Source organism: Strigops habroptila, chromosome 1, assembly GCF_004027225.2.
Source record: "Strigops habroptila isolate Jane chromosome 1, bStrHab1.2.pri, whole genome shotgun sequence".
Lineage (NCBI taxonomy): Eukaryota > Metazoa > Chordata > Aves > Psittaciformes > Psittacidae > Strigops > Strigops habroptila.
The window spans coordinates 116,138,314-116,153,444 of record NC_044277.2 but is presented as its reverse complement, the minus strand read 5'-3'; the positions used below and the strand labels follow the sequence as shown (position 1 = coordinate 116,153,444).

The 15,131-nt window shown below is 38.7% G+C and overlaps 1 protein-coding gene across 2 annotated transcripts in view; it reads right to left on the bottom strand.

Annotated features, from left to right (window-relative positions):
- The window catches only part of PIP4K2A (phosphatidylinositol-5-phosphate 4-kinase type 2 alpha), a 113,400-nt gene that overhangs the window by 29,492 nt on the left and 68,777 nt on the right, over nt 1–15,131 (bottom strand). For both annotated transcript variants that reach the window (XM_030481086.1, XM_030481090.1), the window contains exon 4: nt 4,045–4,197. In XM_030481086.1, coding sequence (XP_030336946.1) covers nt 4,045–4,197 — 153 coding nt within the window. The remainder of the gene's footprint in view (nt 1–4,044; nt 4,198–15,131) is intronic.

Below are 15,131 nucleotides of genomic sequence, written 5' to 3'. Positions count from 1 at the left end.
CAAGCCATCTAGACTTGGTATTTTTTGACTTACAAGTGTTCACAGGCTATGCAAAATTCCCGCTTCTTTTGTAAATACCTAAGTAGACAGACTGTGCAACCAGAACCTCAGCTTCTCACAGCTCCAAAAAACAGACAGCCTATTACACCTTCAGACAGATGAAGAGAAGGATGGAAAGAACTGGATGGGTTTGTGGACTATGCATCTCCGTGATCTCTGGTTACTGATGAAATAAGCTTCATTTCTACTTTTCGGTGGCAGCCTACCTGTCTCTTTTTAATCTTTTGGTGACTTCATAAAAAATCATTGGTACTTGGAGTTACATTTTGGAGGTGTTCATGGCAAAACTGCCCTGCTACATTTTTCTGCTGACCGCACTAACTCCCAGATGCCTCATTAGTAGCTTTGTAGTTCAAAAAGGTGCAAAGAGAATGACAGATATTTTGCAAGTGCCAGGGATGAAGACTCTTTTGGTGAATGAAGAACATACCCAGTCTCTCACACTTCTGACTTCTCATGGTCCCCTCCCCAGTATTCTTTGTTTAAAGATAGCCGTTCTCTTGCATTTATTGTTAAGCAGTTCAACATTTGGTAAGGCTTGTTTGGTCCCTAAGCAAGGACAGAGGTACTTCTAAGGTCTAGAATGAGTCTATCAGCTTGGAACTGTTAGCCTTATTTAGGAAATAAGTATGTAATATTATGGTTTAAATGAAACTCTATTCAGAGTTCCAACCTGGGCAAGAAACCTGGAATGAATTTGTAGAGGGGGGGGAAAAAAGGCCTGAGAAAGAGGGAGGGAAGAGATGATCTGTCATAAATGGCATGAATTTCACCCATAATAATGTCAGAAGTAGCTGGAAGATATTTATTGCCTTCCCAGGCAGCTGAAAGAGGGTATAAGATACCAAGGGTTTACAAATTACTGTTCATAATAGATAGATGATCTAACTTCAGGTCGCTCAGGGGTACTTGATCTCTAAAAAGGTAGAAACAGTCTTCTAAAATTCACATGAATCACCTCTCTAGTCTTCATGCACCTGAGAAAGGCTGTTCCTCCCAGGATGATCCCTGCACTACATAACTGGGTCTGAACATGTCCACGCATTCCCTTCCTTGGAAGACTGAACCTTTTAAATACAGCTCTGCTCTAAGAGCAGTCTGGCAAGGATATGATGTAAGGACATGCCACCAGAAGTCCAAAGCTAGTCCCAAACACAATCACACCTGGGCTGTGAAGCACATTTAGCTGGGCCAGAGATTTTCAACTTACATGGTGAGTGCTGCTGGCAGTCAGTGAACTGAAAGTGGAGAAAAGCAAACAAGCAGACTTTTCCCTAAAAATCCTGTATTGGTACATTTGCATTTAATTACAATTAACCTCTTTAACTGTAACAACAACTACAATTAAGGAAGATACCGGGCAGTAAGTTAAGTATGTAAATCAGTACAGGGAACTTAACATTTCCTCTACTGGCAGAAGAGACTATGCTAAAATAAACTGAACTCAAGAGAACTTGTTTTATTGACAGATTTCCACAGGATTACCAGTGCAGTATCTGAAAAGTGTTGTACTACTGGCACTATGCCATCCAACAAAAGCATAAAGTCACATCCGTATCAGTGAATTAGACGTGTCTCGGATTGTCCTCTGGCATCAGTTCTAGTTGGAATACAATAACTCACATCTAAATTATTAAATTCTCCTCTAAAACATGATGCTCAAACTCCTAAGTCGGAATAATAACTGACATGAGTTAGTATCTTGAACCTTGCCCAGAATTATTTGGGAGACAGCTAGCTGGCCCAAAGTGAAACCACAGCAGGGACCATTCATGAGCTCAAGAGCGAGTGGATGGTATCTGGCATTGCATTGTTTGCTAGCAGAAAGGTAGCCTAAGGCCAATCTGTGTGCAATGATTTGGTCAAGGGAATTATTAAAACCTTCCCACCAGGACAATTGATTTTCTAGACTTTATCGGGTAGGCTAAGGTAAGCTTCATTTGTCTGAAAAATATCTAGAGAAATGAGAGGACAAGCTGCTGTACCTAATGATTCCAAGCATTCAAATTCCAGCAGCAACATACAGGACATGGTATCAGCTATCTCCAGAATTAGTGGGATTTAATTTAGATTTTTTAATTACTTCAAACGATTTTGCTTAGTAAATTGCTGAAGATACTGCAATTAATTTATTTCATTAAAAAGTCCAATTATTAAACTGTCTCTGTACTTGAGTTCCTCTTAATTTACAGCATTTTGATAAGCGCTTTCAAGTTCTGAGACAAAGAAACACAAGTCATATATTTAAGAATCTTTTTGAGGTATCAACAAGAGCTATTCTTCCAATGAGATGTTCTTCCAGTATAAAACGAAACTAGATGCCTGGTACAGATAACTTTCAGATCATTATTCCTCATAACCTAGCCTATTATGAACACTGATGTTTAAAAGCATTAATGAAAAGGAGTGCAAATTATGAAGTTTGTTCACGTTAGCACTGTCTTCATTAACACTCTTGAAAGGAGATAACTGTTTTGAAAAGCAGCATGACTTCTCAGCTGGATTAAGTCTCAAAATCTGGATCATTAATAATAGCTTCTAATGCCAAATACGAAGCAGACTAAAACTTTAATTCTGCTGCACTGCCTTACAGATCAAACCGAAAATTGTAAGTTTGAAAAATCTAATACAAAATAACTCCCAAATTAGATAATAGTTTAAAATTTCTCTTTGGTATAACTGTATTTAAAAGAGTGTCTTATGACCATTTCTAATAGTGATATTTATCTATGTTAAACAAACACATGGTGATATTACATGTTATTTAAACAGAAGAACAACATGCAGAGAGAGAAAAGAATTCACATCTAACTCGCTGAAGGCATTCCTAGCTACTCTGGACTTGGAGGGCATTCAGAGATCTTCCTTCAACACAGAAAGGGCGGAGAGGGAGACAGCAAAGCAGCACCACAAAGATGGCTGGCAAGACCTTCAATCCCAAGCACCCCAAAAACATGTTTTGCATCCCCTCTACCCCAAATGATGGTTTTAAAACTGGTTTTACAGAAGTAACAGTATTTAAAAAACCTCAACAAACAAGAACATTGCAAGAAAACAAACAAACAAACAACAAACCCACACCTAAAACAACTGCAAAAAAGCTCCAACCCTAAATATACTTTTTACCTGAAATCCCAACTCAGGAAAGGGAGCAGGAAGATGGAAAGGATAAAAACCCCTTCCTATTTGGTATCCTATTTTAGATTAGTTTTAGAGGCTTTTCTGATTCCCGCAGCTATAGAGCTTATTAGAACAGATCTAGGGCTAAGGAAATCAGCATCGATTTTATCAGGGCTTCTCGTATTTCCGAAGTTCTGCTCCCTCTCCATGCCATCCACACAAATTATACACTAGCACAGTATGACTGCTGGATGACTTGAGGGATCACCACTGTTCAGTTTTGACTTTACTCTTGTTTATGGGAACTGACATTGGCAAAACCTGTTTTTCTATTAGTAGGAATTTTACATTAACTTAATCTATTTTTTTCATTTCTCATAATATACAGCTTCGGTTGTTAGAAATGTGTTGTTAGTGAAACACAGAACATTTGGTAATCAGACCAGGAAGAAAGAGGTTGCCTGCACCATTGATATACAGGTACACAGACATCTGTCTCCAAGCTAGCCCAGAATAAAGTAGCTTCATGCCTGGCAGTTCACTAGATGAAAAAAAGAGCATCTTTCTAGTAAGGTAAAAGAGCTTATGGCCTCCAAACTAGCATCTCTCTATCATGTAGACATATCACTTTACTTAAAGCTTGCCTAGCTGTTTAGAAAAGTGCAGCCTTGTGAATTGCAGACATATGATAAATTGCTCAAGCAAAAGGGGAAAAGTCTAAAGTGACTTTTTCCATAATTACTCACTTAAAACTTTCATCACTCTAAAAAAAATTGACATTATAATCTTTAATAAGAGATCCTCTAAGAAGACAAGAGATTATAATATCTAAGAATTACACCCTGATAGTAATTAGTATATTACCTGATGGTATTTCTTCAGGATGTTGTGCATTTCTGCTACATCTTCACTTGTTATAGTTTTGATGATGTATCTTTTGTCGTAAGATGTATGAAAGCGGGCACCACTACGTGCTTGGGAATCATTGGCAAGGGGTGCACTTCTTGTCAATGAATTCTGTCAATTGATTTAAAAGAAAAAAAAAAAAAAAAGAAAAAGGCATCAAGTCAGACAAAACCATGCAACTTTTAATTAGAACAAATATAAATCACTCACATTTATTTTTTAATCTTTTTCAATACGTCTGTATTGAGCTGAATTCTGCAAAGCATGTAATCACAGACTAAATTATCTTGACAAATCACTTCAAAAATATTCCAAGAACAAAAGAACAATTGGGGGAAGGTATTGCCCATCAGTGGTTCAGAAGTTATTCTCAATGCTGAATGAGAATTTATTGCACTTTGTTATGTACACATTATTAGCTTTTGGGAAGAAAATATACAGTAATTAAAAATCCAAAAGGAACACTGTCTTACACCACAATAACTATAAATAGATGATTAATCTGTAGCAACAGTATCATGTTAAAACTGAGCAAGACTGTTTTTGAGGCAGTGTGATTTGGTAACATAAAAAAAGATCACGACTAGGTTTACAAGTTCTAGTACCGCAGCTATTCCAATGATTTCATATCTAGTGTTAAGTAGTATTATTGTGCAGTACACCTCTTTTTGTGAAATATGCCTACCTACATACAAACTCAAGAGGTGAAGGTTAGTTGGTGACCATGTAGCAGTTAAAAGAAAAACCTGATAGAGATTAGTGAGCATTTTTAGACTGAAGCTTGAGACTACTTGTGCTTCAACAGTAGCAAAAGAAGCCTTCTGCTTTTTCAGAAAATAAGAAATATTCAGATTAGATTTCTTTATATTTACAAATATTAAAATACATTAGACACAGTATAACAACTTGCTTTTGGCTGGAAGCATCTTTTTTTACCATAATGAGTTTATGCCAGTTGTTACGTACTTGAATTACATCTTTTTTTTTTTTTTTTTTAAATAAGTAGTAACAGCAGCAGCACAGCCGTAAGAAAACAAAATATACCCCATGTGTACTTCCTAAAAAATGGACCATACTCTCAAAAGGTTAAACAAGTTTATTACAGACTGCTGGAACACTTCCATATTAATGAAATAACCTCCCCCCCCAAGCTCCTGCTATTTATTGTTCCTCATTGTACTATATGGCACGAACGGCTGTTGCTAAATTGAAATATACTTCCCCCATTCCACACTCACATAGTGCAATGTTCTCCCTGCCATAAGAAAAACCATTTTCACAGAAAGTTTTAATAAAATTTTGTTTACAAATCTAAAGGCTGCAGATTCCCAAATAGCAGAGGTTCAGCTCCAGCAGCTACAGAATAGGGCATATGTTTGTGTGGTTTGATAAGGCACCATGGAACTAAGTCACAAACCAGATTTACACTGGAAGAACGATGATGCTTTCAGAAAGTAATTACAAATAGGCTCAGTCTACCACAACCAGGTACCAGACCTACAAAATTTTATTTTTATGCAAGCTATGTCTTATTTGGAAGTTTTTGCCACTGATAAATCTGTTCACAAGCTCTATGGACTTCAGCAGGAGCTGGACAGACAGAGTCAACCCCAGTGACAGATCAGTAACTTTTATAGAGTAATAACCTCAGCCAAGAGATGAGGGCAAGTACAGCCCCAATTTAAGAAGGCACTTGAACACATATGATTATGTCTCCATATTTTGAGACTCGCTGACTTCAAGAGGATAAATTTATCCCAAATGTGGAATGCTTTCTGAAATCAGTTTAATACGAAATAAAAATATTTTCCCACAAGGTTACTCTGTTCAGCTGAAATACTCAGAATTAGTAGGAATAACAGTAAACCACCTAAAAGCTCTACAAGGTCATATTAGAATGAAAACCTTTATTATGACATGTCGGAGAAATAAATCTTTGTGTTCTTCTCCCAGCATATTGCTAGGCTCGCCCAATGAACTAGTGTCATTAGTAATATCTAAAGTGATGTCTTTCTCCATTATCCTCTCTATTCACTAAAGAAGAATGTGGGCACTTCCCTAATGTTTATAAATAAAGAGTTTTCCTAGACTAATCAGAGCTTTAGGGACAACAGAGCATTAGGACAACCACTGCAGACTCAGTTCCTTCTCTGCACTGGCTTTTGGACAGCCAATTTTAACATACACAAGGCCTGATAACGCCATTGCTTCACATGGTATTGAAGATACTACAGAAGGGCATTTAAGTATTACTGCAGTTTTCTTTACCTGTTTTCAGCTGTTTCCTATTCAAATTAGTTTCCCACCATTCCACCACTGACATGTTCTTACATATTGAGAAAGTCCTATTGAAGAGAACAGGTATCATAAATAGATCAATTTTTTTTTTTTTAATGCTGCACTCCATTAATCTTCAAATTGGACCATTAATAGTTAGTTGTAGAAATTGTCCTCTGTAGAAACCCCTTCTGTTCTAGAGTCACGACTTGGCTTTGTTTTCAGGGCATATATTTAATATGTTTAGGATGAAAAACTTATAACAGAAGCTTAAAAAAAATCGTGCAAATTCAGTTACCTTCATCACAAACTAGCAAATATGATGTAACATAATAATTATTTTTAATTTGGAAAAAAGCTAAAGCATGGGTAATTATTAGTGTATGTAGTGAATTAAACTACCACTAAGTTATTCGGCTGTAATTCACTTAGCAATAATAAAAGCTGCTGGGTAGTTATTTGTTATTGTTCCCAGCAGAAAAAGGTGCATTATTCTGAGGTTAACTATTGCAATAAAGCAGTAACCAGTCTTCTGAATGTATTTTACCCAGAGAACTTCAAACCATCTTCAAACTGTAAGCCATGTACTATAAACCTCAAAAGCAATTAACCTGGGGGGAGACTTAAGTTGCTAAGCTATAAAAAGCTGCAAAAAAGTGTACTTGCTAGTCTGCCACTGAACCTCTGAAGAAGGACGTGAACTAACATTATTCTCCAAAATTTCAAATATTCTTAAGATATATTTTAACATTCTTCACCAAAAGACTTGTCAGATTTGAATGAAATTCAGACCTGGTACTGAATGAAATAATCTTGCTAGCAATGTCTTGACTGAGATACAACACATGGGACATGCTGCTTCTTTGGACTTTTCAGTTGCTGAAGCTCAGTTACTAGTTCTATGGCCAGAAAGGGACAAACTCCTCCACTTGTGGTTTAAAATCTTCCAACTGCTATTCCTATAACCATTTTCTCTTTTAAATTAAATCTATCACCTTTTGTCTTCATAAGCACTATTTGGCACAAGACAGCTCTCCAAAGTGTCAGGCCTTAAAATAAAGTTCTTCCTGCTTTTCTCTCGTCATCCTATTATTCAGGAATATCTAATATATAGGTATATTTATGTTTCAGATTTCTCCTCCTCCATGACGGAATATGGTGTGGGGAGAAACATAGTGACAAAGGATGAGGAAGAAGCTGAGGTACTTAATGCCTTCTTTGCCTCAGTCTTTAACAGTAAGACCAGTTGTCCTCCAGGTACCCAGCCCCCTGAGCTGGAAGACAGGGATGGAGAGCAGAATGAAGCCCCCATAATCCAAGGAGAAATGGTCAGCAACCTGCTACACCTCTTAGACACATGCAAATCCATGGGGCCGGATGGGATCCACCCAAGCGTATCAAGGGAGCTGGCAGAAGTGCTCACCAAGACACTTTCCATCATTTCTCAGCAGTGCTGGGTAACCAGGGAAGTCCCAGTTGACTGGAGATTAGCAAATGTGATGCCCATCTACAAGAAGGGCCAAAAGGAGGATCCAGGGAACTACAGGTCTGCCAGCCCGACCTTGGTGCTGGAGCAGATCATCCTGACTGCCATCCCGTGGCATGTACAGGACAACCAGGCAACTGGGCACAGTCAGTACAGGCTTATGAAAGACAGGTCCTGCTTGGCTAACCTGATCTCCTTCTATGACAAGGTGACCCACTTAGTGGATGCCTATCTGGATGCTGCCTTTGACACTGTTTCCTTCAGCATTCTCCTAGAGAAACTGGTTGCTCATGGTGTGAATGGGTGTACACTTCACTGGGTAAAAACTGACTGGCTGGCCAGGCCCAAGGAGCGGTGGTGACCAGAGTTAAATCTGGCTGCTGCTGGTCACAAGCGGTGTTCCCCAGGGGCCAGTTCTGGTTAATATCTTCATCAATGATCTGGAAAAGGGGATTGAGTGCACCCTCAGTAAGTCTACAGCAACACCAAGTTGGGTGAGAGTGTTGATCTGCTGGAGGGCAGGAAGGTTCTGCAGAGGGATCCGGACAGGCTGATTGATGGGCTGTGGCCAATTGTATGAGGTTCAACAAGGCAAAGTGCTGGGTTGGTTGTAACAACCACAACAACAACTTGGGCCACAACAACCCCATGCAACACTACAGGCTTGGAGGAGAGTGGCTGGAAAGCTGCCCAGAGGAGAAGGACCTGAGGGGTTTTGGTAACAGCTGGCTGAACATGAGCGGCTTGTGCCCAGGCAGCCAAGACAGACAAGAGCATCCTGACTTGTATGAGAAACAGTGTGGCCAGCAGGACCAGGGCAGTGATCATCCCCCTGTGTTCAGCACTGGTGAGGCTGCACCTCCAACGCTGCATTCAGTGCTGGGCCCCTCACTACAAGAGAGACATTGAGGTGCTGGAGCAGGTCCAGAAAAGAGCAACAAAGCTGGTGAAGGGTCTGGAGCACAAGCCTGATGAGGAGCAGCTGAAGGAACTGGGGTTGTTCAGCCTGGAGAAAAGAAGGTTCGGGGGGACCTTACCGCTCTCTACAACTACCGGAAAGGAGGATGGAGCAAGTGGCTGGTCTCTTTTCCCAAGTAACACCTGATAGGACAAGAGGCAATTGCCTCAAGTTGTGCTGGGGGAGGTTTAGACTGGGTTTTAGGAAAAAATTTCTTCACTGAAAGGGTTATCAAGCATCACAACAGGGTGCCCTGGGAAGTGATGGAGTCACCATCCCTGGAGCTATTTTAAAGACATGTAGATGTAGCACTTAGGAACATGGTTTAGTCATGGACTTGGCAGCGTTAGGGTAAAGGTTGGATTTGATGATTATAAAGGTCCTTTCCAACCTAAATGATTGCATGATTCTATGATACTTAATGCATTTAAAATATGAACAGTATAAGCAGTAAGAAATTCTGACTTAAAAAGAAGCAACAGCTGTTACACTAAGAGAATGAATCAACTAGTACTCCTTTTATCATGCTTCTTTCGTTACAATTCAGGCTAGACAGAAATAAGTACAGAAACTAGTCAGATTCAAATAGAAATTAGTAATATTTTCAATCAACTGGATGAAACCTTGCGATCACAGACGTTTTACAGATTCTTGTTTTTTCCAGCAATAGCTTTTTATTAATGGAAATTAATTCTACGTGATTACTATAATGTCAACTTAATTCGCAAAGACAATTATCATATCAAAAAGGTTGCTAACAAAAGAATATATCTGCAGATGAGCAGTGTGTTTAGCACACACTGTACTGTTAATACTTTAATGGGTTAAAAATAGTGATGCATTTATTTTTTAGTAGATGGCTATTTTATTGTTAGTTATCTATACCAAGCCTAATTAAGAATGCTCACTGCTATCGTTTTACCACATACATATTAATTTGTTAGAATAAACCAACCACGTTTATGCTAAGCAGCACTGTTCCATAGATGCACAGGAAACCCAAATGCCTTCTCTACAATACTGACTCTATTAGATGAATTAAAGATCAGATACTTAAACATTAAACATGCGTAAGATAAAAACAACCTCTAATTAAACAACCTCTTTGACACTATTTTTACTAACTCTCCACTCCCGTGGTAACTCAATATGCTCTCTTCAGATACAGAACGCAGTTCCTTTGAACTTTGAAAGAAGGTGGAACATGGAGGATGATAATATTACTGTTTACTGTGTTTTCATATTAATAAGTTCATTAAATAAGCATGGTTTAAAAAGTTGGAAAAATAGATCTAATTACATCATATTTGCTGATTACTAGTAATTGCATTACTGCTTTCTTGTGCTGATAAATGCATGGCTGAGTATTGTCTATGGAAAGTCTTATTTGTAATGGTTAATTCTCACTTCTATGGACAGAGAAAAGTTCAAGTTCCTTCTAAAGTAAAGCTTCTAGGTACCATGAAATATACCTTACCTCTCAACTATAGTTATATTTGTTCATATTGAGAAATCAGGCTTTAGTAAACATACATATATTATTGCTTCTCATAACAACAATGAATCTTTAACTAAAGAGATGACAAGAATTGGCCTGCACCACTAAGTCATCATTAGTAAGATCAATGAACAGCTTCACTGAAAGGATCAAACTAGAAGAATTTAGGGGCTTCAAAGAGGAAACAATACGGCTACTTAAAACCACCAAGATCCTTCCCTTTTGATGTAGCTGAAGCTAACTTATCTATTTGATGCACTGCTCTGTAGTTCAGACCGCTACAGTTGCACCGTATAGACTTGCCTCTTGCTGTCAAATGCAGTTTTGTGAGGCAGTACCCTCCTGTGATCCAGGCTACTTTTGCCAGAACACACAGATAAATTTGAGTGATGTTTTGTACAAAAAGTGAGTAAAATAAGTTGTACTATAGACATCTCCACACAAATGCCTTGGAGGAAAAGCTGACTGAACCTGCCTAAAGTAAGTGGTGTAGGGCTTTTCTTCTGCGTCCTTGTTCAGCACTAACCTCAGCTAAGGGAGACCTATTGCTGTCTTCAGCAACAGCATCTCTTAGGTGAGGTGTCTATAGTGGACTGGGAAGGAAATAAAGAATTAAACTGAAGCATCTCCCTTTTCCAAAAGGAAATATAAGCAGGGCTGAGGGAGGGAGAAAGGAGAGACCAGGAGAGATAGAGATAGATCATGGCAAATACCAGATTGAATTCCCTCTGGCTCTCCTTCTTAATTAGGGAAAGACTAAGTGGAATATGAACAGATGGGAAACGAGCCACTCCTCACTTCGCACACATCTATGAGCCACAAAGCCAGAACAGGGAGGATATCTTTCAGATGCAAACAAAAAAAAAAAAAAATAAATGCCCAACTCAACCTCCAAAAGATACAGTTTGATTATCTAACAATCTTTTACCAACACTTACTGCTACTACACAGCACTTCCACATTGGGTCAGGAACCAGTGGAGCATGTACAGTGTTGGAGCATTAGTCATAAGAAGTTAATAAAAATCACCTGCCTATAGTATAGCATTAGCACATTATAGCACAAAACTCAAAGCAAAGTGCCATACTGCCCTGTCCCCTTCAGATTTTCCCAGCCTTCTCCAACTCTGCCACAGTGAGCCTCGGTCCTCTGGCACAATTAAAACATCTGTCAGCCACACATACCCTGTTCCACTTAACAGCTTCACTTAGCAACTCATTGCAAGTCTCCTGCTCCAAGTGTGCGTGTTCTGCCAATTCCCCATTCACTTCTCATTTGTGAAGTTTTAATCTTGTGCCTGCTGGTTTTTTGGTCTCCGGAGAAAGAAAAGGTTTTGTACTTTTAAAGTGTGAATACTTTTATGAGGTCATTTAAAGACTACGCTAAATTACTTGTGTAATTACTTATACAACCAAAGACACATTTAACACGCCAAGCTGAGAGATACCTCTACTAGGTAAGTTTCTCTTTCACATACCTCCCTCTCTCTCTCAAATAGTTTCCCTTGTGAGAAATCACTAGCTGGAAGTCTCACTGCCCTTACATAAACCAATATTAAAAGTATCACCTATATTGCACTGAGTAGCCAGGCAACCAGAAATACTCATCTTGTCTTCAGCACTGAGAGGCTACAAATCACAAAGAATTTGTCTCATACCACAAAATTAATTTCTGATAAAGTAATAAAAATACAGCTTTAAATACAAAAGGGTAAAAACTACACCACTACTAGTATTTCATTTCCCAAGGAGTTCTTGATACAAAAAAATTAATCAGCACACCTAAATTACACGTTATCATCTCACCCAAGAACAGCATATTCTTTAGCAAATCTACTGAAAGGTTTAGTTTTACTATAGACTCACTCTTCCCTCACTCTTCCCCCAGCATCTCTTTCCCAAGCTCTCAGCAATCTGTGAAGAGTTTTATTTCCTACACTAAACATATACTAGGTAAAGAAAGTTTTTTTCTGCAGGTGCTCTTAGGACCTGATCCACAATTCTTTGAAGTTCAGAGGAGCTTTTCTGGAACCCTCAACAGAACTGTGTAAGCTAGAATCCAACACAACTGCTACCCATCAGAACTCATTTCATTTCACCCAGCCATTCCTATACTGAACTCCAATCTCTGCTTTTGGTCAAAGTGCAACATCCAAAAAGGCAGTCTTCATTTTTCCAACTTCAAAAGACCAAGATTTGCCACTGTAGTTTTTCTAGTATTTAATCATTTGTGTTGCTGAAAAGGTGAGTCTAATTTTGAGTTGGAATTATTTCCTTTTCCAGTTACTTATCCCCTCTCAAAGTATCTAGCATTGTTTTTCTGCAAGGATACTCACATACTACTTACTTCTCAATTCCAATTTTTGCAAGTGCAGCAGGTCAAAATCTGTCACTCCCACCACAGGGCATTCTCTATGTCTTTAAATTCCTTTCACACCATTTTTCTGTATTTTTTCCATATTCAAATTTTCAACATCCTTTTTTAAGATGACTAGCATCAAAACCATATATAGTATTAGCTTCAGGTACAAAATAAACATGCTAAAAAAACCCTAGAGCTCTTTCTAGTCTTATTTTATACTTTCCAATTTATCCACCCAAGGGTGCAGTTACTCCTTCTGAGTCAGGAGCTCACACTAGTGTTAAACTCTTCTCCACTTCTTGTTCCTTCTCAGAGCTACCACCTTCCTGAACACACCCTTCACCTCTGCAGTTCTGCACTCCTTTTAATCCACATAACTATTCATCTGACAATATTAAAAGGTATCTAACTTATACAAGCTCAGAATGCCAGACAAAGTATTTTTTTTTGCACAAAATCTTTGTCGTCTTCTGACTTTGCCATTTGGACAGATTTCACATCATCCAAAAGCTTTTACTACATGAAATGTCAATTGCTCATTGACAATTAAATTCTGATTGTTGTAATCTAATCATCTATTATTTACATTTTTTTATTATAAAGCCCCAAATAATTGGCATTTTAAAAATCAAAGTCACAAAATATCAAGCCAAATACTTTCTCAGAGGCATCCTCAAGAGTCCTTAGAAGCCAGCTAAAACACCACCTAATGCTTTATCTTTGGAAGTCTATTGGAAGTCTGGAAGTCTATTTTTACCTTGCACATGATCAATAAAAATAGCTGCCTACTGTAATTAACAACAATGATATTATTGATAACGCTAGTTATACCAACACCAGATATCAAAAAAAGTAAACTGTTTTCCAGAGAGACTTTTTGAAGAGCAGTAAGTGAAGCTGTTTGGAGCTATTTCTTTTAAACCAAACCTATTTTTTGAGGAAAACACATGGAGCAGAGCCACTAAAGTAACAGGAAAAGCTTGTCTCCCCACTCCCTCCATAATTGCAAGCTATATTTATAACTGGCAAAGTATTACCCTCTTCTTCAAAGACAAACTGCTGGTGAGGCTCTTCTTCCTCTGCCCACTTTGCTTAAAATGCTCACAGCACGGATACTTATCTCCACAGCGGGAGGCCAAGGATTAGCCACAGCCTCCAAGAGGGTGGAGAGATTTAAAGGTCAATTTAATTAGCTCATTCTAATCTCTTACACATCTAATGTAAATGTCATTGTTTTCTAACTGCTACTTTAGCAGACAAGGTTATATTTTAGAAACTCTGAACATGTGAATTATGTATTGGATGTAATACAAATACTTCATGCAACTGATCTAGAAAGGAAGCCTAATAAAAATTGTCATTGAATCAGAGCTTTTTCTAAAAAAGCAAAAAAGGGCAATAGGAAAATTCTAGTGATAAAGCATGGAGAGCTTTAGAAGAACAGTAATCTTTCAAACTGACTGGCTTAACAGCTTCTCATTGATTTAAATCTTTCCCATTTCACAATGTCTGGGCAAAGGCAAACAATGATTTCTGGTACTGTGATCTCATCCGAAAGTCGTGGAACGCCAAAACGAGCTTCACAAGCTCAGCGTACCCCAAAGACAAATCAGATCACATCCCAGGCTATTTAAGAGTGCCTCTGGGCAGCTTTGCATGAATGAATAGGCAAAAACAAGTGCACAGATGACGCTCTGTGATGACTGAAATCATAGGTCAGTGGAAAAGCCTGGCAGTGGTTCATCACTGTTAAGACAATTACGTACACAGGGTCTGGCTGTTCTTCTGTGACAGCAGTTACAGTGGTGCTGCCTGGCCCATGCACAGCTTCTCATGAAGACAAGCTTGCAGCTCCCTCCAACCCTTTTTTCTTTTTACAAGAGCTCAGGAATCATGGATATGGATGAATTAGACTTGGATTACTGGCTAGGAAGCATATCAGAGAGACATACTGTCATACAACTGCACACAGAGGCTTCAAGTTTTTTTTCTGTAATTTGAAACAAGCAGCCCGCTTCTGGGATGGTGTTCAGGACAGTGTTTCGTCAGTGATTTCTGAAGAGAAGAAAGGCAAAGCACTAGTGTTTTAATGTAAGAGAAACACCAAACCCAGAGAAGGTTGATTTTGTCATATGAGGATGGACAGGGAAGACTTTTGGGTTTACTCTGTATACTGACACCATGCACTCTACCATTGCCATTGAGCAGGTTCGTGTCTGGAAACACTGATGAGGAAACATCATGAGAAAACATGATCAGGAAACACTGATTCCTGACACTGACATGTTTAAGAAGTCTAGCATGTGGCAAAGCATACCTGACTGGTAGCACACAAGCACATTCAATGCTATGAGTTCCCTTGCCTTTGGCAGCTGTATGGACAATACTGCATGATGATTGCATCTCAGCTCAAAAGCAGAGCTCTCAAAAGACCTATGTCGAATGCCATGGGACCTCCAAAAGAC